At 40.6% G+C, this 26,818-nt stretch overlaps 1 protein-coding gene across 1 annotated transcript; it reads right to left on the bottom strand.

Annotated features, from left to right (window-relative positions):
* Positions 1-1,226: 1,226 nt before the first annotated feature.
* On the bottom strand, positions 1,227-25,713 carry CDS1 (CDP-diacylglycerol synthase (phosphatidate cytidylyltransferase) 1; the record flags this gene model as incomplete). Its single annotated transcript, XM_009875514.1, has 12 exons — positions 1,227-1,356; positions 2,521-2,624; positions 5,267-5,386; positions 8,183-8,335; positions 9,118-9,186; positions 9,975-10,062; positions 11,511-11,593; positions 13,833-13,891; positions 15,394-15,533; positions 17,996-18,093; positions 22,614-22,710; positions 25,586-25,713. Coding segments are annotated over 12 exons (1,269 nt in total), but the record flags the coding sequence as incomplete, so codon positions are not given.
* Between the last annotated feature and the right edge of the window lie 1,105 nt (positions 25,714-26,818).

Genomic DNA, 26,818 nt, shown 5'->3' on the forward strand with positions numbered 1-26,818 from the left:
GCTTTCTGTTTGTACAGGAGTCACTTTTGTCGTTTCAAAAATAGGTTGTATTTTTATTTGCATGAAGACATGTCACATGATGAAAAAAAGTTAGAAAACAACTAGGATTGAGAATCACAGGGCACTGGCTTTCCTCATATGCCCCATCAAGTCTACAGAATAGCTGCTTTCTATAAAAATTCTCGATTCGAACACCTATGTGGCTACCCAAGTTTGCTTGAGGATTTCCTTAATAAATAACAACACGCAGCAGAACCATGCATCCTGTGCACATTCATGAGAGAAAACTTCCTGCCTTCACCTGAGTAAAACATTAATAAAACAGCCCAAACTTCGCTTTTTAGTCAGGATGTCAAAGTGCTTTTAAAAAGAAGGAAATACCTCCAATTCTATGTGACAGTTCAGAGGCACAAACAATAAGGCTTGAATTACTGTCTTCAGACACTGACCAAGCTGTGCAATCTAAGGGCTTCAATTCCAGATTCTCCCCACTCTGCTGGGTTGGAGAATCCCATTTTCTCAGGTAATCTTTACTCTTAAATGTAGACAATTTATCACCTGTAATATTAACAAACAAACAAAAAAAATAGCAGCTCCACAGCCCAAACAGTTCAGCTATACTTCAATAAAGGTACTTTTCTCTTGAAAGCATTAAATACTTTCATAAGAAAGCTGTTTAATTAAAAACAGAGCTAAATTTAACCTTCATAGCAATTTTAGTAAATACAGCTAGTATTTTCTGACTAGCTGTCGTTTCAGCACTGGGCTACATACAAGTGACTGCCCATCTCAGTAACCACTGGAGACCAAAAAAATATTGCTAAGATATACAATATTAAATAACTCTTTAAAAACAGTGAACTTTACATTTGGCTTTTCAGGGCTTTGGGTTTTTTGGGGTTTTTTTTGTTAGTTTTTTTAAAATTTTTTTTACTACAAAGCCTGTTGGGCTGGGTGCTGAAGGAAGACTGCTGCCATCCACTGCAGGAACTAAAATACACAGCATGTGGACTGTTACTTTGCAAGCATTTAAATTGTTTTAGGAGTCAGCAATCTTCTGTGTCCTAACAGGAAGTCATAGGATTCACATTCATTTCAGGAAACATTCACCTCTTCCAGACTACAAACTACTCCTCCTTTGCCTATTATCTATGTACTCATTTGCAATGCTTTTCCACAGGCTTCTTTGTAAATCGAAGTTTCTCCTAGGCCTCCACATTGACAAACTACCCTCTCAGAGATGGCTGCAGGATCCCTTTCTCGACGAGGTGAGACTTCAAGGTTTTATACACGCTTAGTTGTTGCTCAGGCTGAAGTATCAACAGCTGTTTCAATAATTTGCTGGGATTTGGACCCCTGTCAATGAAAAAAGAAAATTTTTTGGGGGGAGGAAGCAGCTCTAAAGATATTTTGACAGCTTTCCATTTTCCTCTTGCTGCATAAACAACACCTTCCCTTTTTTGGGGACACCAAGTTATGAATTCCTCCCAGTCTATACTCTCAGAGTGCACAGGTGAGCATTACTGGCAAAGCATACTCCTTAGCTCAATTTGAACAGAAACTGAAAAGCATTCCTTGTATTTGCTGCCAAATGGGGATATTAAGAAGGCTTATGACAAATAAGATTAATTGATTCATTCTTTATCACGGTAGTAACACTTTGCGTCAACACATCTTTTTCAGTTTAATATCTGTTGCCAGATGAGCTGTGTACTATTGAATTAAACAGAAAATTGGCCAAGTTGGCAAAGAAAGCCACAAATTAAACCAAGCTTTTCTAAATAATAGCCTCAGTTTTAGTTAGTCACTTGTTTATAGTCTGCTTCTAAGATGGACCAAATATGAGGCAAAGTATCTGACACTGATTAGGTATCTAATAATTATCTAGCCATATGCATTTACAAAACTAAGGGCACCTATAGCCCCTTGATTCCCTCTGCCCCAGGAACTAAAATGAGTAGCTGTAAGAATTCTCATTCCCATGACTTCTATTTGACAGCTGGTGCGGTTCAAGGAAGACAAGCAGGATTTTTAAGAAGTTATCTCCTCTCTTTAACCATACCATTTTGAGAACATTCCAAGGCAAGCGACTGAGAAATACTGTAAGTTACACAAGAACCACAGTCTTGCAACCCACAGGCTCTTCAGGAATCACTCAGGGAAAGCAGATGCTGCAGCAGCCCTCCTGCCCAAACCCCCACCCTCATACCTGTCCCTAATCAGTGAATTCTAGTAAAACTTCTAAGAGGCTGCTACGCAAAACTTTCCGGTATTCAGGGTACACAGGTTACTTTTACCAGCACTCAGAGAAAGATTAAAGGCATCACTTGAACTTGACACAAATCCTAGGCAGCAGTGTATGTTTTCTTAATAGTTGTGTATTTGAAAGCATTGCATAAATCAGATTTAGAAACCCGCAATCTCCACTGTGTAACAGTGCAGAACATAACTTGTATGAAACGACTGCAGCACAGCTCCTATGCAAACTTAAATAGCTAATATTGTAAAAAAGTCCCATACCTTATGAAACTGGTGATATAGACATGAACAAAAGTGGCCATCAGGTACTGACAATCAAAGCGATCCATTATCCCACCATGCCCAGGGATTGTGTCTGCAAAATCCTTTTGGACGTGAAGGACGGAGAGGGGAGAAAAACAGAAATAAAAAAAATCACGGTCAGTGATTCCAATGAAATACACTAACGATGTATCACTTGACAGCAGCACATTAAGGCTGCAACTAAGCTATGGTTTCACTGCACTGAGCCAGAAGTCAACAAGAGCCTCCTTTGCTAAAGGAGTTTTTAACTGCAAAGGTGAGTCAAGGGGTGAGAAGAAAAAGAAGAGGTGAAGCAACTTGTTCACAGTAACACACAAGAGGACAGCAGTAGGTCAGGTGCAGGTTTGCCAATACCAGGCACACTTGCGTGCCTGGACATAACTTCATTTTTTTGCAAGCCTAGTAAGCTAATGGCTGGCATTTCTTGCCTCTGCAGAATCTAATTCTCCTCTTTAATACTTACTGCTGGTAGCTGCTGCTGAAACACTTGTTACCAGATGTAGGAGACTATGTTGGTCTTTTGCCTCGACACTGCTGAAATGAAAACAGTGAAGGCATCACTGCCATCACAAAGAAGCAACTGGCACACTAGAGGTTTTCTGTTGCTGTTTCCATGCTGAGCATGAAGTGTACTCCAGAGAAACTGAACCTAAAGTGAATTCTGAGAAACTCAACCTAGCCTCCATGCATGCGTCCAGACCCAGGGTCTGCTTCTCGAGAACCCCCAGTGATGGTACTGGGCATGCGTATCCCTGCTGGTGGGAGGTGGAGTTAAGCAAATCAGCTCTTGGAATATGCAAAAAGATTCTCAGAAGAAACATAAAATATGTAATAAGATGACATGATAAAAGTGGAAGAAAGGACTGCTTCACGTTGCTTTCTCCCTCTACTCTGCTTGTTTGTCTTTTCCTGGGTCTGTTCTGTTTCTTCCATCCAGACTCTCCTCTGGCTCGACTGCGGCTCCCCGACCCTCATTGCTCCGTGGATGGATTGAACTGTCGGAATCTCTCCGTTTTGTGGTGGTAACTTCTCCTTTTGCTTTCCTTCCTCTTCTCTCTCTCTCTGACACTTGCGCACCGGTTGTCAGACTAATAAAGCTCTTGGGCACTTGACTCCGTTTTGAGTCTTAATTTTGTTCCCAGGTATACAAGTAAAACATTTCGCACCAGTCACGGACCGGTTTGTGACACCAGGGAGTATGTATTTGCTACAAGAGAAACGTAACCTGAGAATTCTCTTCCCTGTCTAACAGTGGCTTTGCAAGTCATACTGCCCACCCCTTGTGTTCTTGGTAACCATAGTTAAAAACCCAAACTTGCACACAGCAGAACTATTTTTAACAGAACCAAAAAACCCTGAAGTGAAAACATTATCGCTACTTAAAAAAATAAAAGTAGTATTTCTGATGGAAACAAAGCTTGATACACTACCTTTGTGTTACCTGATACTGTCTGTAGATTACCTTTATCAGTCAAACTACCCTCATGTATCCCTTTTGCCATCCATACTCACTTGTGTACCTGCCAGGTGAAAACTCTGACCGTAGTCACATGGGGTGACGGCCAGCAAGTTAAACCAGTCCTGTGCACCCAGTGCTGCTCCAGCCCTCCAGTGCTGAGCAGGCATGGAACGTCTAACCTAACCTACGTGCTGCCTTCAGTAACAATTCCACAACATCCCTGTCTTCCCGACAGCACTTTGCTCACCACCTTGACACCCAGCAGTAATTTAGAATGTAATTTAATGCTGTACTTTAAGTGCTGCTTTTCAGAAGCGTTTTTTCCCCAAAAAAAGCCCTTCTTCACACAAACAATCTTTTGCTGCCTGGTACGACAGTGCATAAGGCTGTGGCTTGTGAAGTGCCAGACAAGCTGTTTGGACCAGCATAAGGAAGAGAGCAAGTACAAGCACATGTATGGGAGTTAAGCATAAACAGACAGGTTTATATGCTTCTGTGCAAAGCACATGCCAAAACTGATGGACATAGGGAAAACAACAAGAATAACAACTAGCAACAGGATAAGAATTACAGCAGTCCTACCAAGACATAAAGAAGGCCAGGAGAAAATTTGGGGCTGCCTTCTTCGCACACTTCTGCTGCCACTTAATACCAGGCAGAGACAATGCTGCCACAAGCGACAGCGCACACCTTGCAATAAACAGAGGTTAAGCTCATCACATCGTTTGCCAATACACACTCTCGTTACAAGGCGGCACCGTATTGGCAAAGGCAGCCAAACGCCTTCTGCTTTGGCGAAGCTGGCATGTCAGCATCTGCGTACAACACAAATACTCTGTAAAACACACAGTCGGAAGGGTGAACCACTGATGGCGCTACTCAGGCACCTACAGCTTGCCTGTTGTGTCAAGCGTAACATCTCACGTCTTGCTTGCCTAAACCACTTCTGCAAAGTGACTTGGAAGAGTAAATGGCAACTAAAAGATGAAATTGAATTATTCTTGCATTTCCAATGTTAAAATCATGCGTTGGTTATGCAAAGTTTTAAGAATAACACATACATATATCTGAAAAAAAGTAAGCACTGCTGATTATGCTGAAAAACAGCTCAAACATCATCACACTTCAGTAGAAAGACAGCAATGAAAAATTAAAAAAAAAGAACCAAAACAAACCCAATCCACCAACTTATCTAATTCAAAGAGAAAACCAAACCAAAACCAGCTTACAGGAGTCATTACACACCTTGATTTTGAAAGCTCTTTTAAATCCACTGGCAAAGAAGCCTCCAAATGGCCCAATTAATGAGGCAAATGTTGACAGTGCAATGCTGTGCATCTGAAATGGGTACATATTCACCGTTTCCTACAAAAATAATTAGAAAAATAAATAATACTGTAATTCAATATTTTATTGTAAGCATTCAAGCTTAAGTATTTTAAAATAGGGCTATTATGGAGAAAATTTCCAGAGTTCTCGTTCTCCTGACAGGAAATAATACTGTAAAGATCTGGTCACATGAACAGGATAAAGTATTCAGGGTTGCTACAGCAGTTAACTTTAACAAACGATGTGGTTTCCAGCTAATTCCTCAGTTGATCATAAAGAATATAACTACAAATTCCATAACATACAATGGGACTCTCTAGTTTTTCCTGGCTCTGTTTTTCCAGCCCCGGTTCCTCTAAACACAGGAGCTTCCCACAAATTCCTGGTATTGCTCTGGTGAGTGGCCCAATGCTCTCCTTCATGCAACTCACTCTCTTCTTTCAGGTGCTCTCAAGATAGATCCGAATTTTGCACTGGTCTGCCGTGCTGTCACCTCTCTGTACATGCAACATTATTGGGAGATACATTTATCCCATTAATACTTTTTGTTTTCCATTTCTAGAGGTATCATTCCCCTCAGCGTGTTCACAGACTTGATATTGGTTCTGATCCACTCAAATTTTTACAGAAAAGAATGACTTCATTGGCAACAGGTACCTGGGTTTTTTTCCTGACACAGATTAGAAAAATTGGTGGTTTTGTTGGTTGGTTGGGATGTTTTGGGCTCATCGGGGTTGGTTTTGATTAGAGTTCTTTGGTCTGTTTGGGTTTTTTGTTTTGTTTTGTTGGGGATTTTTGTTTTGTTTTAAAAAAAACAACTTAGCTTTGAGCACAAGTCAATGGTACAAACTCCAATCTTTGAGGGATCGCTATGCTGGGCCTAGCCCTGAAAGCAGAGAACATCTCACTTGGCAGGTCTTGACAAATGCCAGCTGTAGCTGAAAAATCCTGTACCTTGTGCTTCTGATTTGCATGACAGCTGGCCAACAACAATTAAGGTATTTACTGCTCTGTGCAGTTATCTTAAGACACCTTCTTTTGGGGCTAAACTATTTAGTTGGACAAACAAAAAAAAGTTATGAGTTGGAATTATGTCAATTAAGGAATTGAGTAATAGAGGGAAAACCAAAAAACAGGCTGTTGCCCAAACAAGGAGATCCTATTTATCTTTCTATAAAGAGTGATAAAACTAATTATTTCCTCAAAACGCTTCTTAGAGCCTGGCAAAAATACTCCAGAAGTGCATGTGGAAATACCATCTCTTTTTAGGGTTAACTGATAGCTCTCTATTAGAGTGGAACAGAGCTAGGCATTTCCATCTCCTTGCCCTTTACCAAAATACACAATATAGCTGAACACCGTAAGAGCTATTTTTTTGTGCAGAAAAATCCTTACTGAATTTGCAATCAGTCCCACAGTCCCTGAAGCAACAATACGTTCATTTGCCTAGTGCTGCGCTCTCACTCTCTCTGCTGAGTCCCTGCACAGGCAAGGGGAGCATTGTGGTATCCACTTGTTCTGTATCTATCCCCGCCACCTCCACTTTGCCCTAAAGGAAAGATAATAACAGACTGCTTTGTTTCTACTTGGTATTCTCTTCATTTTGGAGTGCCTCTGGAGCCTGGGACTTCGAAGCACTGCTTTGTACAGTAGGATAATTGATGACCTGTTTCTGACAGGGAAAGATACAACAGCTCACTTAAAAGAATTTGCAGGTTGGCTGTGAGAAAGAGTTGGTGACTGTGTTACGTGGAATTGTTACCAGAAATCCTTTTTCGCTCAGTGCAGAAGTAGTGGCACTAATGCACAAGATGCTATGTGGTGCAGAAAGTACAAGTCCAATCCTAACAGCAGTTACACATTAGCTAAAACTAGAAGGGAGTTCTACAAGGTTACTTAAGCTTGCTACTTGTTTGGGCCATAACAAGCCTCTGTTTGCTTTCCACAAAAATTTAAAGGTTGTTTTTAAAAGCCAGGTTTGTCTGCAAAATGCTTAACTGACATCCATTTCCAGCACAAAGACAATACAGGCCACGAGAACACAAGCAGATGTGATGGCTTTGGCTAGAATAGACTTACTTTTCTTCACAGTAGCTCATACAGGGCAATGTTCTGGATTTCTGCTGAACACTGTGTTTATAATACAGAGATGTTTGCTGAGCAGTGCTCACACAGAGTCAAGGCCTTTTCTGCTTCTCATGCTACCACACCAGCGAGGAGGCTGGGGGTGCACCAGAAGCTGGGAGGGGACATGGCAAGGACAGCTGATCCCAGCTGGCCAAAGGGATATCCTGTAACATGACATCGTGCTCAGCATGTGAAGCTGGGGCAAGAAGAAAGAAAAGGGAGACATTTAGAATGGTGTTTGTCTTCTCAAGTCACTGTTACACATGATGGAGCCCTGCTTTCCTGGGGATGGCTGAACACCTGCCTGCCCATGGGAAGTGGTGAATTAATTATTTGTTTTGCTTTGCTTGCATGTGCAGCTTTTGCTTTACCTATTAAACTGTTTTCATCTCAACCCACAAGTTTTCTCACTTTTACTCTTCTGGTTCTCTCCCCCATCCCACTGGCGAAGAGTAAGCGAGTCGCTGCGTGGGCCTTGGTTAAACCATGACAGCTAGTTTCCTCAGGTGACTTTAGCAGGGCATTTCGGTTCTGCTTGGGTGACCAATCCCCCTGTCTGAGCAACAGAGAGGCTCATGGTATTGATTCACTTCTTACCCTTCAAGCCCTGCCAATACACATATACCTTTCTAAAAATCGTTAGGAAACCAGTCAAACAGGGAAGCACAATTTCAATTTTAACCAAAGATGTGGTTTTTGCCTTACCCATCCCAGCACAGCCTGAAACAACGGTGGCACAGAGTACTTCTTCATCTGAAAGAGTTCTGAAGGTTCACACTCTGTCATAAATCTGTTGGTTTCACTGTTATATTCCACGGGGCAGACAAAGTATTGATGTTGAGCCAAAAAATAGGAAAACTGAAAAGCAAAACAAGGACTCCTGGAGTAGGCATTTGTTGTTACAGTCAAAAGCCATACTGTAATGGATAGCTTTTGTTGAGGGTCATTGAAACGTGAGAATAATGAAAGTCTTTCTAATAACAGAGACCCGGAATGGAGTTAAATTGTTTTCTTTAAGTTGGAGAACACCTCAACAAGGCAGACAAATGTGGACATTCAATGCACTTAGTGATGATTCCCCAACTTGTTTCCCTTCTCATATCTCTCAAAACCCAAAAGGTTAGCCACTCACGATTTCTTTGCAGTTCAGTTCTCCATTAAAACCTGAACTATGCTTCAACTGAGTTTGGCAGTTAGGAGTTCCACTGACCTTGGCGATAAATTAATTATAGGAGAAGTTACTGTATACTGTTATCTTCTATGCATATTTTCAGTGTAAAATACTTCACAGGAGAGCTATCATTATAAAGTACATAATACAAAATTACTACTTTACAAAGCACATATAATGCTATCTGTAAACTTCAGTTTCAAAACAGGAATACAATTCACAAAACAATTCCAGATATAATAGCGGTAAGTGCAAAAGGATCAATATAATCTGTTCGGGAGAGGTGCAAGCCTTGTCCAGCCTTTGCAGCTAGTTACGAATTGGCAGAATTCTCTAGCCACAAAAATCCAACCTTAACTCTTCAGCTTTCCGCAGTTTGAGATAGCCAAATTTGTCAGTAATTCTACTCCGAGTGAAAACAAGAAGCTGAAGACTGAATCTATACAAGGAAAGTCCTGTGGTTACTTACAATAAATCCAAATACAACTGTGGAAAAGAAGCCTCCAATGAACCCTTCCCAGGTCTTCTTGGGAGACAACTAGGTACAAAAGAGACAGTATTAGTACCCTTTTTTTTCTTTTCCTTTTTACTCTGTTTCTGGATTTGCTTGTGAAAATTAAGCTCCTTGTTTTTTTCAAAGCTGTGCATGAAATACTGACAGCAGCTGCAGCTACTAAACATGACAAACAGAGGAGTACAGTGAGGACCTTGCCTTGTCCCAGGGAAGGAGGGGCCACACCCCAGTCAAGCTGGTGCCACTGGGCAGCTTGAGGGAATGGAGAGCTCCCTCCCCATCTGCTGCCGGCATCTGGAGGCTGCTGCCTGCCTCTGGCCACTGCCAACCCCAAGCAAGCAGCTGAGCTCCTTCAAGCAGAAGAGTTGGAAACCTGCACCAGCACGCTACAGTTCTGTTGGAGACCTCTGCTAGCACGTGCACATTTAGCAGAATATTCCTTGAGTCCTTCTCAGTGCTACGTTGACAAGACCAAATGAGGAATAGGTTTACATGACCTAGAGGCTTATTTCAAATTAGTTTCTGTACAGTAAGCATGTAGTTAAACCTGTATATGAAATCCAAAAAGAAAGCAATTATAAATGATGATGCAGTAAGTTCAAACATATACCGTAATTTCAAGTTCACCTTCACATTAACCCATTTCCACTTCCAAGTCTTCAGAAACAGGATAGCCAATTTGTTCTTTTAGCAAAGATGTGGATCGTGCAGTACAGAAGAAAGTACTTTTTCCATTAACACGTTTTTGAACACGTGTCAAAAATGCTGTAAATTGTAAAAGCTTGTTAGTGAGGAAGGTCCTAAGCACGCACCTTAATTAGTGGAGTTCTGCCAAAGAAGAATCCAAAAACGTAAGCGGTAATATCGTTGCAGATAACACTTGAAATTGGAACAAGAAACCTAGAGAAAGACATCAGAAATTTCATGGAGAAAAAGCAAAGCTGCCCAAGCCTAAACACAGGACAGAAATTGAAACAGCAAAGTTTCTTTTTCTGGGTAATTTTTCTGTAGTATTTAAAAGGATCTGTAATAATGTGTTCACCTAGTTCCCCCACAAGCAGCATGTTAAGCTGTACTGGTTTTAGTTCAGCCAGTCAAGACCATTACAGATCCATGTTAGTTCAAGTTAAAATACCATTTTGGTGCAGGAGCTTAAAACATGAACAGGCTGGCTTTTTCCTATTAGGCTTGAAGACTGGTACCACAGTTAAGAAGAAATCAACAGATATAAACACGTTAATGTTACTGGTAACATCAAAGCAAGCAAATTCCTTGCAAAATTTAACAATACCCAAATTTAAGAAGGTAAGTTTTCCTTTTTTTTTCCTTTCCAGTTTGGAGCAGCCTGTGTTAGCTTTCTAAGTGTTCTTTCCATGCAGACAGCATCTCAATTGGTTATTCGAACTTCTTAACCTCCTTTTTTTTTTTTCCTTTTTCAAAGCACAGATGTATTATTAGGCTAAAAGTCAGATTTTGTGACCATCTACCAAATTGCCTAGCACCACTGGAAATAAGAAATACTAGACTTGCAAGGCAACTATGTTCATTTTTTGCACATTAACATGATAACTATGAAAAGAATTTATTTATACATATTCTGTCAAAGGCTTTGGATTTTCTTTCTAACTATGAACACATCTTTTCTGCAATAATCTCCCCAGCTATACACATTTCAGGAAAAGAAAAAGGAGAATATGCAGTATTATGTTCTTGGAAGAACACAAACCATCTTCCACATGCTTATTCCTTCTCTCTCAACTTGTAATTTACCCTGTCCCTAAAGAAGTGAGGAGTGGGAATACATACGCAGGTTTAACTGCATCATCAGAATTTAATATATTGCTGGAAATGCGGCATTAAGATGACCCAACAGTAAACAAGATTCAAACTCTTCAAATATTTTAAGTAATCTGAATTTATCTCAACAGGGAAAGTGGCAGGGCCAGATTGGAGATTTCAAATTAAATTTTCCAACTTCAATACCTCTGAGCAAACTGAAGCTCCCAAGTAACTGAAAAGTAATTGCTGGATATTCATCCACTCCACCAGCAAAACGTTATGGAAACTATTTCATGAAGCACGCAAGCAATCCTATTCCTTGCAAGTAAATGAAGTGGTTGTTCAAAACTATAGTACTTGTGGCTGCAAATAAGAAGCTTCTGCTTCTTCTCCTGGTATCTTTTACCTCATTGCTCCCAATTCCTCCAACTCCTCTTCCAACTAAACATTCACAATCCTTTAATCTGCCCTACTTAAACTGTTCCCACAATTAGTCCCTAATGAGACCTATGAAGAACCAACCTTTCAATGCAATAGAGTTACAAATCAGTTTATTACTGTCCCCTTACCAGATCATGCCTTCAAAGAGATTTTGGATGACAAGATGAGATTGAGTTACAGTGATCAGCAAAGTGACATGAGTCCATGCGAACTGTTAACAATGCAACAACACAACAGTTAGTGAAAACACCAACCCATACACCCTGATAAATATTGGCGTGTCAGCTAGAGGAGCTACTTAGGAGCTCATGGGAAAGACCAATTCTAGTGATAATGCAAGAGATGTGTGCATACAGTATATCACAAGTTAGCTGGCTTTCTGAAGCAAGTAATGAAATTTAAACAGGTTTCTCCATTACTTACCTCCACCCAGAATTTTTTTTTGAAGTTTAACATTTGATTTAATAAGACATACACCTTCAGCATGAAAGCAGCAAAGAAATGTAAGCAATGTGATATTCTGTATATACATATAACAGACGTGTTAGAACTGTAACAATAAAATGGCAATGAAAGAGTCATGTTACACAGATGCGGATATCTCCCGTAACAGAATACCAGTCCTCTTATGAAACACGAAAATTCTCAGGATTAGCAAGAACAAAGTGTTAATTTATAGGCACGTGGTCATTTAAATTGTAATTTTCCTCAGTGTTACTGCACAGGCTTGGTGTTTATTCTGTAGCACCAGTGTACAATAAAGTGGTTTCCAAATAGTCTATCAGCAAAGATTCTAAAATAGATTTTATTTCCCAAAAACTTTTAAATCAAGAACTGGTAGTTTTTTCCATGAAATACCAAATTTAAGCACTCTAAATTTCTGGGCAATTTTACCCTCAGAAAGTCCTACTCCTTTAATTCTCTCCTCTTGTGTGTTTGCCTATGGCAGCCAAAATCTACTTCCACTTAAGACAACTCGAGAAAGCTGAAGGGGGGGGTACAAGAACTGATTAAACATTTCTGAAAATACTACCTGCTGGTTAATTTAAACCTCTCTGCAGCAAAAATTTTTGTATTTGTACAGCGATATTGGAACACCATCTGAAACCAAGTGGCTGCTCTCCTGGTCTGTCCAAATACTGTATTGCCACACAGGAGATACCTGCCTTCCTTCTGTTTTACTGCAATTCTTAGGTAGTCACACCTTAATGTTTTTCAGGCAGACACCAAGTCATATGACTGACAGCACTTTTTTCTGCTTCCTTTCCAGAAGGGGAAAAATGAAAATATTTAACGTAAAATTAACACATTTACCTTGCACCAATCTGAAGATGAGGATTTTTTTTTTGCAGATTAGAAGATAAAGACCACTTCTCCTAGAAAAGCTGCACCTCCCTGTCAGGCAAGTCCTCCCAGAACAGGGGTTTTTTTTGTTTTTTTTTAGTAAAAGATTTTTTTTTACATGCTCACACAGGGCTCAGCTAAGCCCTAGTCTTGAATTAGCAATCCTCAATGGTAAAGTGCTACATAAAGCACTCTAGAAACAGAGGGGTTAACTGCACCCCCAGAGCTTTAGTAGATGTTTAACACTGTGCAATGCCCTGACTGCTCAAGTTCGTAAAAGACAAGAGCCATACTGAATTACTGTTTTACTGTTGCTTCTAATTATTCCTATATAGAAGTGGGGGGAGGGTCAGGGGGTTTTTCCGGGTTTAATCTCTTTTGGTTTAGGGTACGTTTTGGGGTTTGTGTGGGGTTTTTTCTGTTTCGGGTTTTTATTTGGGTTTTTATTTCGGGTTTTTATCTGTTTGGGTTTTTATCTGTGGTGTTGCAAAATTGGTTTTTGATCTATAAGATACATATAAGAAAAAGGTTCACAGTCTTGATTAGGTAGACACTGTTTATTAGGTGGACAAATATAAGATACGAGACCACCGGTTTTCTTTTAATATCAAGGCACAGCAGAGCAGAAGACCAGAACTGCTGTTAAGTGTCACAGAATAAATCTTCCACACAGGGATTAAGATAAAGTTCCCTCCACAGTACTTCAGCAGGGCCTCTCCAAAATAACACTTCCATCACGAGAACCACTTCTCACGCTACGTTGAGTTATTTGGTTTCAGACCTGGGAGGGAGATGCACACTCCTTTCTCCAGAAATCTCTTTCATATCAGCCTGTCACTAAGGGAAACGTATCATGTTGTATATGCACAACACCTCATCGGTGATGGCTTGTATTGACTGAAAGGCCACATCCCATGATATAATAATAATAAGCTGCAAGGTGAACAGACATCGAATAGCCTGACACCACTTGTTTTCATGTTACTGTTGGTTTAAGCACACTTCCGCACCCCTCTTTCAAGCTATTTTTTTATGAATGTAGGGACATGACTGTTTCTAGTGACATTCATAATGTGAGTGACCACAGCAAAGTGGGTAATACACACCATGTAAAACTGCAGACGATAATGTTTCTTCACTAAACTCAAAACAAACATGCAGAAGCCTGTAAAACAAAGCAAGTGTAGTTTGTACCATCTTATATTTAATTACACTGAACGGTGATATACCAATCATTTTCCTCCCTTGAAGTGTTTGCTTGTGTTCAGTTGCGCATAGAATTGAGTGAATTTACTGAATGTAAAAAGCATACATTTCACTACTTATAAGGTCCCATCACAGACAATAATTTTTAGGGGAGGAGACCATCACCATTAAAAACCACTCAAAAGCCAGGTTGCCAAGCTGGTTTTGAATAATTAACAGAAATAAGCGAGAAGACCAGCTTGCCTCTTTCCCCCAGACAGGCATATAGTTTCGTGCAATGCCAAGCATGAAGTGCAGGCGTTGGAGAATTCAAGTGGCTGAAAGAAATGCTCTGGGTGGGTAACAGAGCACCTCTTCACCCGTAGCACAACTTTCTGTGTCAGCAGGGGCCAGAAGCCCTTGAAAGACCCTTAACCCTGGGGACATCCCCACAGTGACCCCACAATCCCAATGCAACAGCTGCCAACGGGCCCTGCTACATTCCTCCTCTTGCTCATAACTGGCTTGTCTCGTCTCCCCACTCACTGCCCTTCAGCAGTCACAAGGCGTTAGTTAAGTCAGTCTCCTTAAGCCAAAGCCAGGTGACAAAGGGTAAGTCTTGCCCAGCTGCTTTCATGTTTGCTATCTAAGCACCAAACAGAATTTTTATCTGGTTAAAATAAAAAAATAACAGTAGACGAACTGACAGGTTCTCATGAAGAGCAGGTTTCCTAATATATTTTACAAGTATTTGTAGCAGAGCAGTCACCTGTCCCTTAGGCCAATCTAAGTCTTCAGTTGATTCAATTTTAGGCTAAAGTAATATTAACTGCATTGCTGAAAACACCGTAGATTATATTTACATGTTCACAAAGCAATATCCCAGAAGACTGCCAGCTTGTGTCTCTTCTTCCTAGAGAAGAGTCTTTTTAAAAAAAGTCTTTCTTTGGATAGGGAGAAAAAAAATCTCTCCATGAAGCAAGCATCTGAATATCTTGCAGACAAAATAAAGCCTCAGGCATTTTGAATAATCAGTTTAAAATATATCCATAAATCTTGCTGCTGTAGATCAAGCAGAACACTTGCACAATAAAGTATCAACCCAGCACAGCAATTACATGAAAAAGTCATCTCCAGAGACTGCCAAAATAGCGTTCATGGTTTCAGGTACTGAGCCGCAGTTCTTCAGCGACCAAAATTACTTCATACTAACTTCTCCTCTCTGCTATTACCTCAACTTTCTCAAGATCATCTACTTATTCACGCTGCTTTCTTGTTCTCAGTGAATAAAAAATTTGTATTCATCTTTTCACGGGGGGGGGGGGAAGAATCAAAGTGCAAACCCCTAACTTCCTCAAACATCAAGAGGAAAAAAAAATAACCTGAAAGTGCATAAAGCTGGGGAGCAATTACCAAATTTAAAGCAAAATAAGCACAGATGCAGCACAAAGTTCTTTCATTTTTGCAGCGTTCTACACTTACCTGTTAAATAGAGAGCAAAAGATATGAATCTGTGGTAACGAATTAGGAACTGAAGCTGTTCTCTTCTCTGAACAAATGTAGCGAAGTAATCAGCTACAGTCTCTCCATAAAAGAAGTAGTTTACACACAGCAAAAAGTACCTACAACATACAACAGCTAGCCGTTATTTTAACAAGATGATACATATTTAAGTGTCCTTCTTAAAAAAACAACAAAAAAACCCACACAAAAGTAAAACCAGAAGGGAGAAAAGATGTGATAAAAAATAAAACTCAAGGATAAATCCCGTCTTATTCTTCTGAGACGGTGTCTCCTCTGACAAATCGATTTTTGTAATTTACTTCTAAGCAACAGCACTAGAAAAAAAACCACTTTTTGCAGATACAGTTGGAAAATTCATTTCATCCTTAACTACAGTATTGAATACTCCACACCTAAGCAAGTCATAGAATCATAGAATCACAGAATCATAGAATGGCCTAGGCTGGAAGGGACCTTAGAGATCATTTTAATCCAACCTCCCTGTCACCAGGCACGTCACCTTTCGACCAGATCAGGCAACACATGGGGACCGAACGGGAATCGAACCCGCGACTTTAGCGTTGTTAGCGCTACGCTCAACTGACTGAGCTAACCAGCCCCCAAGTCCTTTTCAGTTACTCTGAAAGTACAGAACAACCATCTGCTACCATCTTTACTGACCACAAGCAATTCTGCATATTCTTTTCCCATATCCTAGTTAGGATACTTTGTGATTTCTGCCTTACAAACAGGAAAAAAAGTACTTGCATAATGACTCCTCCAAGGTTATAGGACAGCGAACGGAATGTAACTATACTTTTGCCACCTGGCCTGATGATTCTCATTTGAAAGAGTTACTGCTTGCTCTCTTGCTCCACTCCACCACACACTTTGCCTTTTAGCCTTCTTGACCAAGCAATAATCTTACAGGGTTAAACTAGTAAATGCAGCTACTATTACAACTTTTTCAAAACAACTTGGTGGAAGTCTCCTCACATCCAAGGTTCAAATGAGGTGAAATGTCCCCTTCAGCTATCTCTTTCTGAAGGATCTTCAAAGAAACTCCTTTAAGTCAAAACAGGCAGTATGTAATTCTGTCCCAGGTTTTCATACAAGTTCACTTACTCAGCTTTCCAGAGTTAAGTCACAATAGAATCCTCAAACACCAAGACAGCACTCAATAAAAACCAAAAAAGAGCAAATCCAAAACCACTAAGAGATGCACCTCTCTACCCAACACACTCTTTGGCTTATTACCAAAGTCAGCCACAGAAGAGAAAAACTTGTGATTCGAGACTGGCTCTCCAGGTCATCTCAGAGGATCAGTACTCATTCTCTCCTCACCGACAGATGTTAATGCTCATTTCACAAGGCTTCACATCTCTAAACAAGCCAAATAGTTGATGTTCAGGCTACTAACAGGATTGTCTCATCTCATTTCAATGCCTTAATACTTAGTCTCAGTGGCAAGATGTTGGGCTGAGGCTTTGATGTTAACTAGTGTGGCAATGCAGAGTTGTTGATCCTGATTGATCCTGATTCCACATATGGAAGTGACAGTGGCCAACTGCCAAAGTAGACAAAGTGGTAGAGTGCACATCTCCTCCTCCAAAAATTTTGGCCAGACCGCAGAATCATTTATGTATGAGTCTGCTCTCACTGCAGATGCAGAAGCCATGAAATAAAGCAGACAATAGGTCACTCCCCTGGATAATCCAGGAGTGACCAGGGGTGAACTGATTAGCCTTTATAGAAGAGCTGACAGCAAACACCATAAAGTTGTTTCTAGAAGTATGAAGCAATGTGACAAGAGACAGGGAATAACCTAGATATTTCAGTTCCTTAAAAATCCAAAACCAACACAAAAGCAAACCAAGGCAATATAGGTCATGTCTGAAGAATTACGTCCTTAAGCACCTTGGAGATTACATGTTCCCAACACCTTCCCATAACACTGACTCTTAAGCAAAAGCCTTTATTTTTCTTCCCAGAACTCAGAAGAAGAATTGATTCTACCCAGTTATATCCAGCCCTATATAAGCTGAATATTGTTAAAAGTACCTGGGATTTGCCAGAAAAATTCGTCTCATCTTTTGGCTTTCAGAAGATCCCTGAATACTACATTTATGCACTCCTGTGACTAAGCACACCACAGGAAAGAATTTAAAAGTTGTATGTTATTATTTTAATTCTCTCCATGTGTGAAGAGTAGCCTTTAAACCATCTATTTTATTTCTTATGCACAGTTAACAGCCAAGGAAAAAAAAGCAGTGAAGACGATACATATCAGGTGATTATTTGGCTATGCACATTTTTAGCTTACATATGCTCAATTCTGACTTAGGGCATGTATGGATGCGTACGTATATACATATGTACAATAAGGAAAAAAATTGAAGTAGTAAAAGGACTTGTCCAAGTTCACAAGTGGAAGACAGCTACAGAATTCTGTATTAGAGACAGTCAAGTTTTAAGTCTGCACATAATCTACAAAATCATCATTCCAACATGACAGGATATGAGGAATATCAAGATTTAAGTTTCACATCCCTGCTTATCGATGTTCTTGTTTACTACTCACCAGCTTAGGGATCTAAACCACGGTAAATCATATGAGTGGTAGACTCTGTAACCTATGGTAATGATTTCGTGGTAACACTTCACTTGGATGCTTAAGACCTAAAATAAGAGAAATAAAAAACTAAGTAAATAGGCTGCAGTTGCTTCTTAAAGGCAGTACAGCAACCTGCATTAAGGGAAGAAATTATACTGAATTTAAATTCCACACAGAAAACAACTTCAAAGCAAGTCTGAAGAAAACTAAAGCTCCATTTTAAACCCCTAAAAACCTCAAAACCACTCATCATGGCAAGAAAAAGCACACTGGACTAGCTGCAAGAATACACTCATGAAATATGGGAAAACTCCTGAGAGTTTGGAAGCAGCAGGTCACAAGTACTTCCTGTAGATAAGGTTCTTCTATCTCTTTTGTACATGTTTTATTTTTAGATTTAGTTTAAGCGATACTTTTCTAGGCCCAATGGAAAAAACCTAGCTGTGCAACACAACTTGGACACCCAGGTTTTCCACTTGCAAGCATCTCATTAAGGGCAATTAGCATTGATAACTAGAAGCAAAGCTCATTTAACTCAGCTCCGAATGTCACAGCCCTCCATAGCCTTCGTTTTGTTTCGCTGATCTCAGTATGTCAGTGCTTGCCCGTGCAAGTCTGGTGGTACGTTCTATCAGTCTCTGGGCTCCAAAGGATTCTCTGTCGGTTTTGTCTAATCCACAGGCACCAAGCAGATCATCCTGCCCAGGTATCAAGTATTGCCAAACCCAGGTCACCAGTAATCCCGTGCAGAGGTAGGCGTAAGAACCTGCCCATGTTGACCATGCACAGTAGTCATAGCAATACTGCAAACAGTATCCTCTTATCACCTGCACTCATACATAAATTTTTTCTTGCTCAACATGTGAACACAGTTTAAAACAGTCTTACATCACCTCAGTGAGTTAATTTGGAAGCTCCCCTACCTCATGCTCTTCTGATCGGCCTATGTTAAAAAATTTATATGCAAGAGCAACATTAAAAGATCACACCTTACAGTGGAAAAGGACACTGGAGTCTCAAGGCACGGAAGCTTGTGCCTGTGACCTTAGTGGCATGCAAACATAAAACATGTCTCCCAACTTTTTAGAGCAGTCTCAGGGTTTGTCCTCCAAACTTCAGTGGATTATCCTTCCTTCCTACAAGCCTTTGGGCACTTCCAATCTCAGTACTAAGATTTGGGTTTAGCACGACAACTCTTGTTTAAATGTAAATTATTTGATTCCACTGAAATGAAATAATTCCTGAACAAAACTGGGTTTTCTCTCCATTCTTCTTTGTACATAGTCTCAAATGTCAATTTTATGAACAGTTTATTATATTACAAGACAGAGTTTTAGCTTTATGGGGGAAGAACTCTATTCCAATTCAATACCAACTTTAACTACTTTTTGGTTCATCTCTTGATAGCTTTGTCCACAATTGCAATCTCAGAGTATACCATGAATACACCAAATCACACAGCAAATTGATTAGTTTCTTTTTGTTACCCTAATTCTCAAGTGTAACAGACTACTAAAGGAAAGATTGTGAAAAAATAATCTCTGTACAATAACGTATGCTTTAGAGGGCCTTTTTTTGTTGTTTCTTCACACATAAAGAATCCTCCCCACCAATGAAACAATAAATTACTAGTTTGTTATGTCATTCACCTGAAAACAGAGAATATAAGCCAGACTAATTCAGATGTAAAGACTATAATGCAGACCATGCTACTGGTGAAACAGCATTTCAGTCTCTCAAGACAATACAGAAAAAAAAAAAAGGAAAGAAAAAAGGGAGTTTTTGACCTTTGGAAGAAGGGGCAGGCAACTCAGGACGACAACAAGGATGTCATGAGGTTACACAGGGAGAAAATTAGAAGTGCCAAAGCCCAGCTAGAAAACTTAATCTGGCTCCTGCCATAAAAGACAATAAAAATTTTTTATAAATACCTTTGCAACAAAAGGAGGGCTAAGAAGAATGCCCATCCTTTATTAGGTGCAGGGGTGAACACAGTAACAAAAGACGAGGAAAAGGCTGAGGTACATTATGCCTTCTTTGCCTTAGTCTCTAATAGTAAGGCTAGTTGTTCTCAGGGTACTCAGCCCCCTGAGGTGGAAGACAGGGCTGGGGAGCAGTATTAAGCACCCACAATCCAAGGGGAACTGGTTAGGGACCTGACACACACAAGTCCCTTGGGCCAGATGGGATCCATCCAATGGTACTGAGGGAGCTGAGAGAAGTGCTCACCCAGCATCATCTCATTCCATCATTTATCAGTGGTCCTGGGTAACTGGGGAGGTCCCAGTGTACTGGACATTAGCAAACGTGACGTCATAGAATCATAGAATGGTCTAGGCTGAAAGGGACCTTAGAGATCATCTAATCCAACCTCCCCTGTGAACTAGATCAGGCTACTGAAGGCTCTGTCCAACTTGGCCTTGAACTCCAGAACGTCCATCTAGAAGACAGGCCAAAAGAAGGATCTAGGGAACTATAGGCCTGTCAGTCTGACCTCAGGTGATCAGGTCCAGTCAGCATTGGTTTACGAAAGGGAGGTCCTGCTTGACCAACATGATCTTCTTCTATGAGCAGGTGACCCACCTAGTGGATGAGGGAACGACCGTGGGTGTTGTCTGCCTGGACTTTAGTAAGGCCTTCGACACTACCTCCCACAACATTCTCTTAGACGAGCTTCTGGCTCATGGCTCATTTGCTGGGTTGAAAACTGGCTGGATGGCCGAGCCCTGAGAGTGGCGGTGAACGGAGTTCAATCCAGGTGGCGGCCGACCACGAGCGGTGTTCCCCAGGGTCAGCATTGGAGCCAGTCTTGTTTCATATCTTTATCAACGATCCAGACAAGGGGATTGAGTGCTCCCTCAGGAAATTCGCAGATGACACCAAATGGAGCGGGAGTGTTGATCTGCTGGAGGGTAGGGAGGCTCTGCAGGGGCAGTCTGGACAGGCTGCATCGATGGGCCAAGGCAAACTGCAGGAAGTTCAACAAGGCCAACTGCCAGGTCGTGCCCTTGGGTCACAACAACCCCAGCAGTGCTACAGGCTTGGGGAGGAGTGGCTGGAGAGCTGCCCGTCAGGAAAGGAGCTGGGGGTGTCGGTAGACAGTCAGCTGAACATGAGCAGTGTGCCCAGGTGACCACGAAGGCCAACGGCATCCTGGCCTGCACCAGAAATAGCATGGCCGGCAGGACGAAGGAAGTGATCATCCCCCTGTACTTGGCACTGATGAGGCTGCACCTCGAATCCTACATTCAGGTTTGGGTCCCCTGCTACAAAAAAGACACTGAGGTGCTGGAGCACATCCAAAGAATTGGCAACAGAGCTGGTGAAGGGTCTAGAGAATAAGTCTTATGAAAGGTGGTAGAGGGAACTGGGGTTACTTAGCCTGGAAAAAAGAAGGGTCAGGGGAAACCTTATTGTTCTCTACAACTACCTGAAAGGAGGTTGTAGTGAGGTGAGTGGTGTCGGTCTCTTCTTCCATGTAACAAACAGGACAAGAGGAAATGGCTTCAGTCTGTGCCAGGGGAGGTTTATGTTGGATATTAGGAAAAATTTCTTTACTGAAAGTGTTACCAAGCATTGGAACAGGCTCTCCAGGGAAGTGGTGGAGTCATTATCCCTGGAGATGTTTACAAGAGGTGTAGATGTGGCACTGGTGGACGTGGTTTAGTGATAGACTTGGCAGTGTTCGGTTAATGGTTGAACTCAATAATCTCAAAGGTCTTTTCTAACCTAAACAATTTTATGAATACAACACAAGAGGTTTTTCACAGGAGGCCATGAAAAAGTAAACCCACATTTTGTCAGTTAAACAAACTTAAGAGTCAAAAATCAAAGCAGTTACAGATAAGTATCAATTTCAGTGTTTTAGAAGCCACAGCACTGCCTGTCACTTGCCATGACTGGGAAAGATAGTTAAATCATTATCCAATAAAAATACCAGCAATAAAAACGTTGACAATAAGCAGTAAACGCTGACTGGGTATGCAGGGTATATGATTATTATTATTTTGCTTCACGATGTAAAACTGCCCTTTATCTCTACTTTGGAAAGGGATCTAGTCCCATCCTACAGACAAACCCACAGCCATAAGCAAGTCCCATAGCCATGTATGGAATTAAAGGAGCATTCCTGATGAGAGCCTTTCAGTGCCAGTCACAGACAGCAGACCAAAGCTGCCTGCCTCAGAACTGAAACTCTTGTGGGCTTTTTTGTTTGTTTGTTTTTTGAGGGGTGTATGACATTGTTGTGTGGGCTTTTTTAAACAAACCTCAAAGAATGTAACAGTAGGTGATGGGAACTGGACAATGAAATAGATGACAATAGTTTAGTAAACTTCAAAGAAATAATTGCTCAACTTCTTAGTTACTTTAATTCCTACTTTAAAAAGTATTAATCACAGTATATAATAAGTCCTTAATCCACAAGGCCCAGTGGTGAATCCATCCAGTGTTTTTCAAAGGTATTTACCTTCAAACAAGAGAAAAATTGCTCTGAATTGTCTGTGCACTTTACTTCCAGCTGTCTTAGGCACAATGAATGAAGAGATCAAGCAACTTTTGCATGGCAGAATGTACTTAAACTCACCAGAAGCATCAGCATAAATGATCCCAGGTATATGATGAGAAAAAACACAGAAATCATAGCTAGAGTGAGAATTCCACGAATCCACCAATTTTTCCATCTATTAAACAAAAGAAGGAAAGAATCAAAAGAAAACAGTTATAAAAACAAATGCCACTTCCTTTACTAGAGATTACAGTGTATTAGAAACAGTGGGAGTCCAGAAATGTTTATGCTTAATACAACACATAGCAAGAAACACAGAATCAACCAACTACCCAGCTAAACTGAGTATACAGTAAATTAGCCACCTTCTTCCCCCACGTTCCCCCTGTCACAAACGTAATTTGTAAATAAACATATCAACCCCATACTGAAACTGCTGTGAAACTGTATTAGGACCCTCAAAAAGCATCACATAATCAGCAACCTGATGGAGGTCCAGCTGTGTAAAGGCTTACATGTAAAAGAAAGGCTAACAAGTAAAAAGCAAAATAATAGATAAAAAAACCTACCCAAACAGGTGATCACCAGCTTTCTGTAGCAGCAAAGTAGCTATTTTACCAGGTGGAGGGTTTATCTATTTAAAGCAGTCCTGTGCTCTTGTGAGCACTGGAACCAGGACATGAAAACTTGTGAAATTAGCAGTGATGGGTCAAACCAGCTGTACTCTTTTGCCCTTGCAGACCTTTGCAGCTGCTTATGGCTGCCTAAGAAAAGCAGAATAGAAATTCCCATTACCATAAAATCATTTAGGTTGGAAAACACCATTAAGATCATCGAGTCAAACCATTAACCCAGCACTGCCAAGTCCACTACTAAAACATGTCCCCAAGTGCCACACGTACATGTCTTTTAAATACCTCCAGGAATGGTGGCTCAACCGCTTCCCTGGCCAACCTGATAACCCTTTCAGTAAAGAAGTTTTTCCTAATACTCAATCTAAACCGCTTGTGGTGCAATTTGAGGCTGTTTCCCTGTCAAGGGTTTGGGCTGGGCCAGCCACTAACAGAGCTAACAGATGCTCTCTAACCCCTCTCCCTCCCCAAAGGGGAAGGGAAAGGGAATGAAGCAAAGAGACTTATGGATTGGAAAAGAAAACTGAACAGCTTTAATAAAACAATAATAGTACTGATAAGGGAATAATGAAAATAATAAAATATATACAAAACTGGTATCAAACCCAATTCCCTCCCCACAGCAATCACCACTGATGCTGCAGAGCAGGCAGGCACTGGGGAAGTCCCAGGCTCAGTGGCTGAGAAAAGCTGGACACAGGAGCTCAATGTGGGAACTCAGGATCAAGATCAAAGGCAGAAGATCAGAAAGAGTCTTCCTCAGACGCTGGTCATTGAAGAAGAGCCCTAAACCCTGAGATCTGTCAGTTTTATACTGAATATCATGTATAAGGAATTAAATGGTTTTGTTGGTCACCTGTCCTGTCTATTCCTCCCTAGTGGTGCAACCTTTTACTTCCTTGTGACTCCTTTTACTTCCCAGCGCCTCTAACGTGACACACTAGATCCGGGAGTGACCTTGGTCACTATAGGAACAAATGTAAGCAAGAGCCTTTCTGCATACCAACCCCAGGTGGTAACTGTAAACATCAGGTGTTATCACTGCTGGTAGCAGACACTGTCTGCAAAACCAGGCTGTTCACTTCAGACAGTGCAACCTCTTAGATGAGACTGAGCTGAAAAGTAAAATCACTGAATAAAATTGGTTCTGTTTAGCTCAAACCAGGATACTTCCTCTTGTCCTATCGCTTGTTACATGGGAGAAGAGACTGACCCCCCACCTGGCTACAACCTCTTTTCAGGTACTTGTAGATAGCAAGGTCTCCCCTGAGCCTCCTTTTCTCCAGGCTAAACAAGCCCAGTTACCTCAGCTGCTGCTCATAAGACTTGTTCTCCAGACCCTTCACCAGCTTCACTGCACTTCTTTAGACATTGTCCAGCACCTCGGTGCTTTTCATGTAATGAGGGCCCCAAAACTAACAAAGAACTCAAAGTGCAAAATGCCTTCTTTGAAAATATAAGGGGTCTTTTTTTAAAAAACAACAAACTGGGAAGCCTTTGCTCTTTTGTTTCAGTGTTATTTTTTGGTGGATTTTTTTGTAATATCTAGAGTAACCAAAATGTTATTTCCCACACATCCCAATCCTTGCCCTCAAAGGCCAGTATCAGCAAGAATTAAGAGGCCAGATTATTTAACAAAAGTAATTTTAAAAAACTCATCACATGCTCCACTCTACCATCAAAGTGTTTCTAGTTATTAATAATCTCCATTTTATTGTTCATATTACTTTTCAGTAAGTATTTCTCCTCTTTTGCCTGTGTCTTTCCCTTCAAGATTTTTACCTCTAAAAGTACATCAAACCAACTAATCACAAGTTATTGCTAAACAAAAAAATCCCTACTATAGCTTAAAGAAACTCTTACTAATGTTTCACTTTCTATCAGCTTTATGTTTCACTGCTGCATCAGATAGACCTGATGTAGGGGGAACTGTGAGTTTTGCATCATACTCCAGTTTTAATGTAAAGCTAGCAAAGCTCACCTAGAGAATTTGCACTTCTTCCTTTACACACAATACACTGACCTCCTTACCACGGATACAGGAAATACGATTACTATAACACCCAGAAATACTTATTCTGCATATCAAGCCTAGTGACTATTTTTTAGTCCATTTTATTGCAATGCTCAGACTGAGCAATGGCAGATGTTTATGTAACTACGGCTAAAAATTGCACTTAGAAATGCATTCAACGGGCAATTTTCAGGCATATGCAAAAAAACCCATTACACTGAAAGGACTATCAAAGCATAAACAAATCAATGATATCCAGTAAAAATTTATCCTTAGTTTTTCATGTGTATTGTACGAAATTTAAAGCTGCAATACCATCTGTAAGGGTTAAAACTGCAACATAATCATCTCTAAGAGTTTATCTAGCAGCTACTAAATCAGAGAGCTGGGGTTTTTTACTATACCTGGCAGACAAGCCTGACAAAGCCCTCTTGAGGATTTCTGGAGTGCTATCTGTTGGTGGAGGAACATCAGGAACATCTGAATCACTTCTAAGATCCAACTCAGCAAGCCTTTCTTCCAAATCCACTTCCTATGAACAAAAAAGCCCAAAACCAAACAAACAAAAAAACCCCATCACAAAACTCCCAAGATTATTAGTTATTATGTCATAAAACAGTATTCAGAGTCAAAAACATTAGGAACTGGTAATATCTATATTACTTTCTAAAAAGAGAACAGTGGTGTAGTAGTGAAACGGTAGATATTGTAGGACACAAACGTATCCCCAAAAATGTTTAGAAGAAGGCTAGTAGTCAGATGTTGTGACATTACCTGCTGTGCTCAAGAAACTTCATATTCCATGCACTTTTTCAACCCACGTTCATAAACATGAGGATATGTTTTCAGAAATACTACTGCTGACATAGAACATACAAATTTAACAGAAATTCCCAAGCCTCTAATACATTCTCGTACCTACATCTAAAACTAACCTATTATAGAACAAGGAGAAGTGTCTTCTGGTGGTTTAATGTCACATTAAGGAAAAAAAAACAAAATGGAATGCATGAAAAAATAATCCCTTTATACAAAGAACAGAAGTTGCTGGCACAATCACACACATACTTATGCTAGAACCTGCACACTCCAGCTTGAAAAAAATGATCCAAAAACCAAACTGTGAAGCGACCAAGTGTCCTATGGACACAGAATTACTCAGAATAATTTCTTGTGTGGCTCCAACACTGCAGTTGTTTCTTCAGTATTCACTAATGACCACTCAGGAAGACATCCCCTAGACAGATTCTGTGTCTAACCCAAAAGCAAAACAGGCAGCATATATTTTGTGGGCAATGTACAAATTGTCACCAACAACCAGATATAGACTGTCAAGACTATTCTTGCCTTCGGTTAAAGCTGACACTAAGGGTGCTGATGTTTTACTTTCCCTCAGTTAAAGCCAATGCTAAGAGTGCTGATGATTTACTTCACTCATTCTAATGTCACAAACACCACAGCTTCAGAGAGTTAGAAGGCTGCACTCAGCCCTAGCAGAGCAGTAAGGCAAAGAGCTGTCTCTAGCTCACTGTCCGTCTCTCTTGAGTCCTGAACTTCCTCCTGACCTCCCTGACTTGTGTCACCTCCTTACAATCCCAAATAGCTTCCAGCCTGTCCTGCTGCCTCAGGGTCATCAG

The sequence above is a fragment of the Apaloderma vittatum genome, unplaced genomic scaffold (assembly GCF_000703405.1).
Source record: "Apaloderma vittatum isolate BGI_N311 unplaced genomic scaffold, ASM70340v1 scaffold9188, whole genome shotgun sequence".
Lineage (NCBI taxonomy): Eukaryota > Metazoa > Chordata > Aves > Trogoniformes > Trogonidae > Apaloderma > Apaloderma vittatum.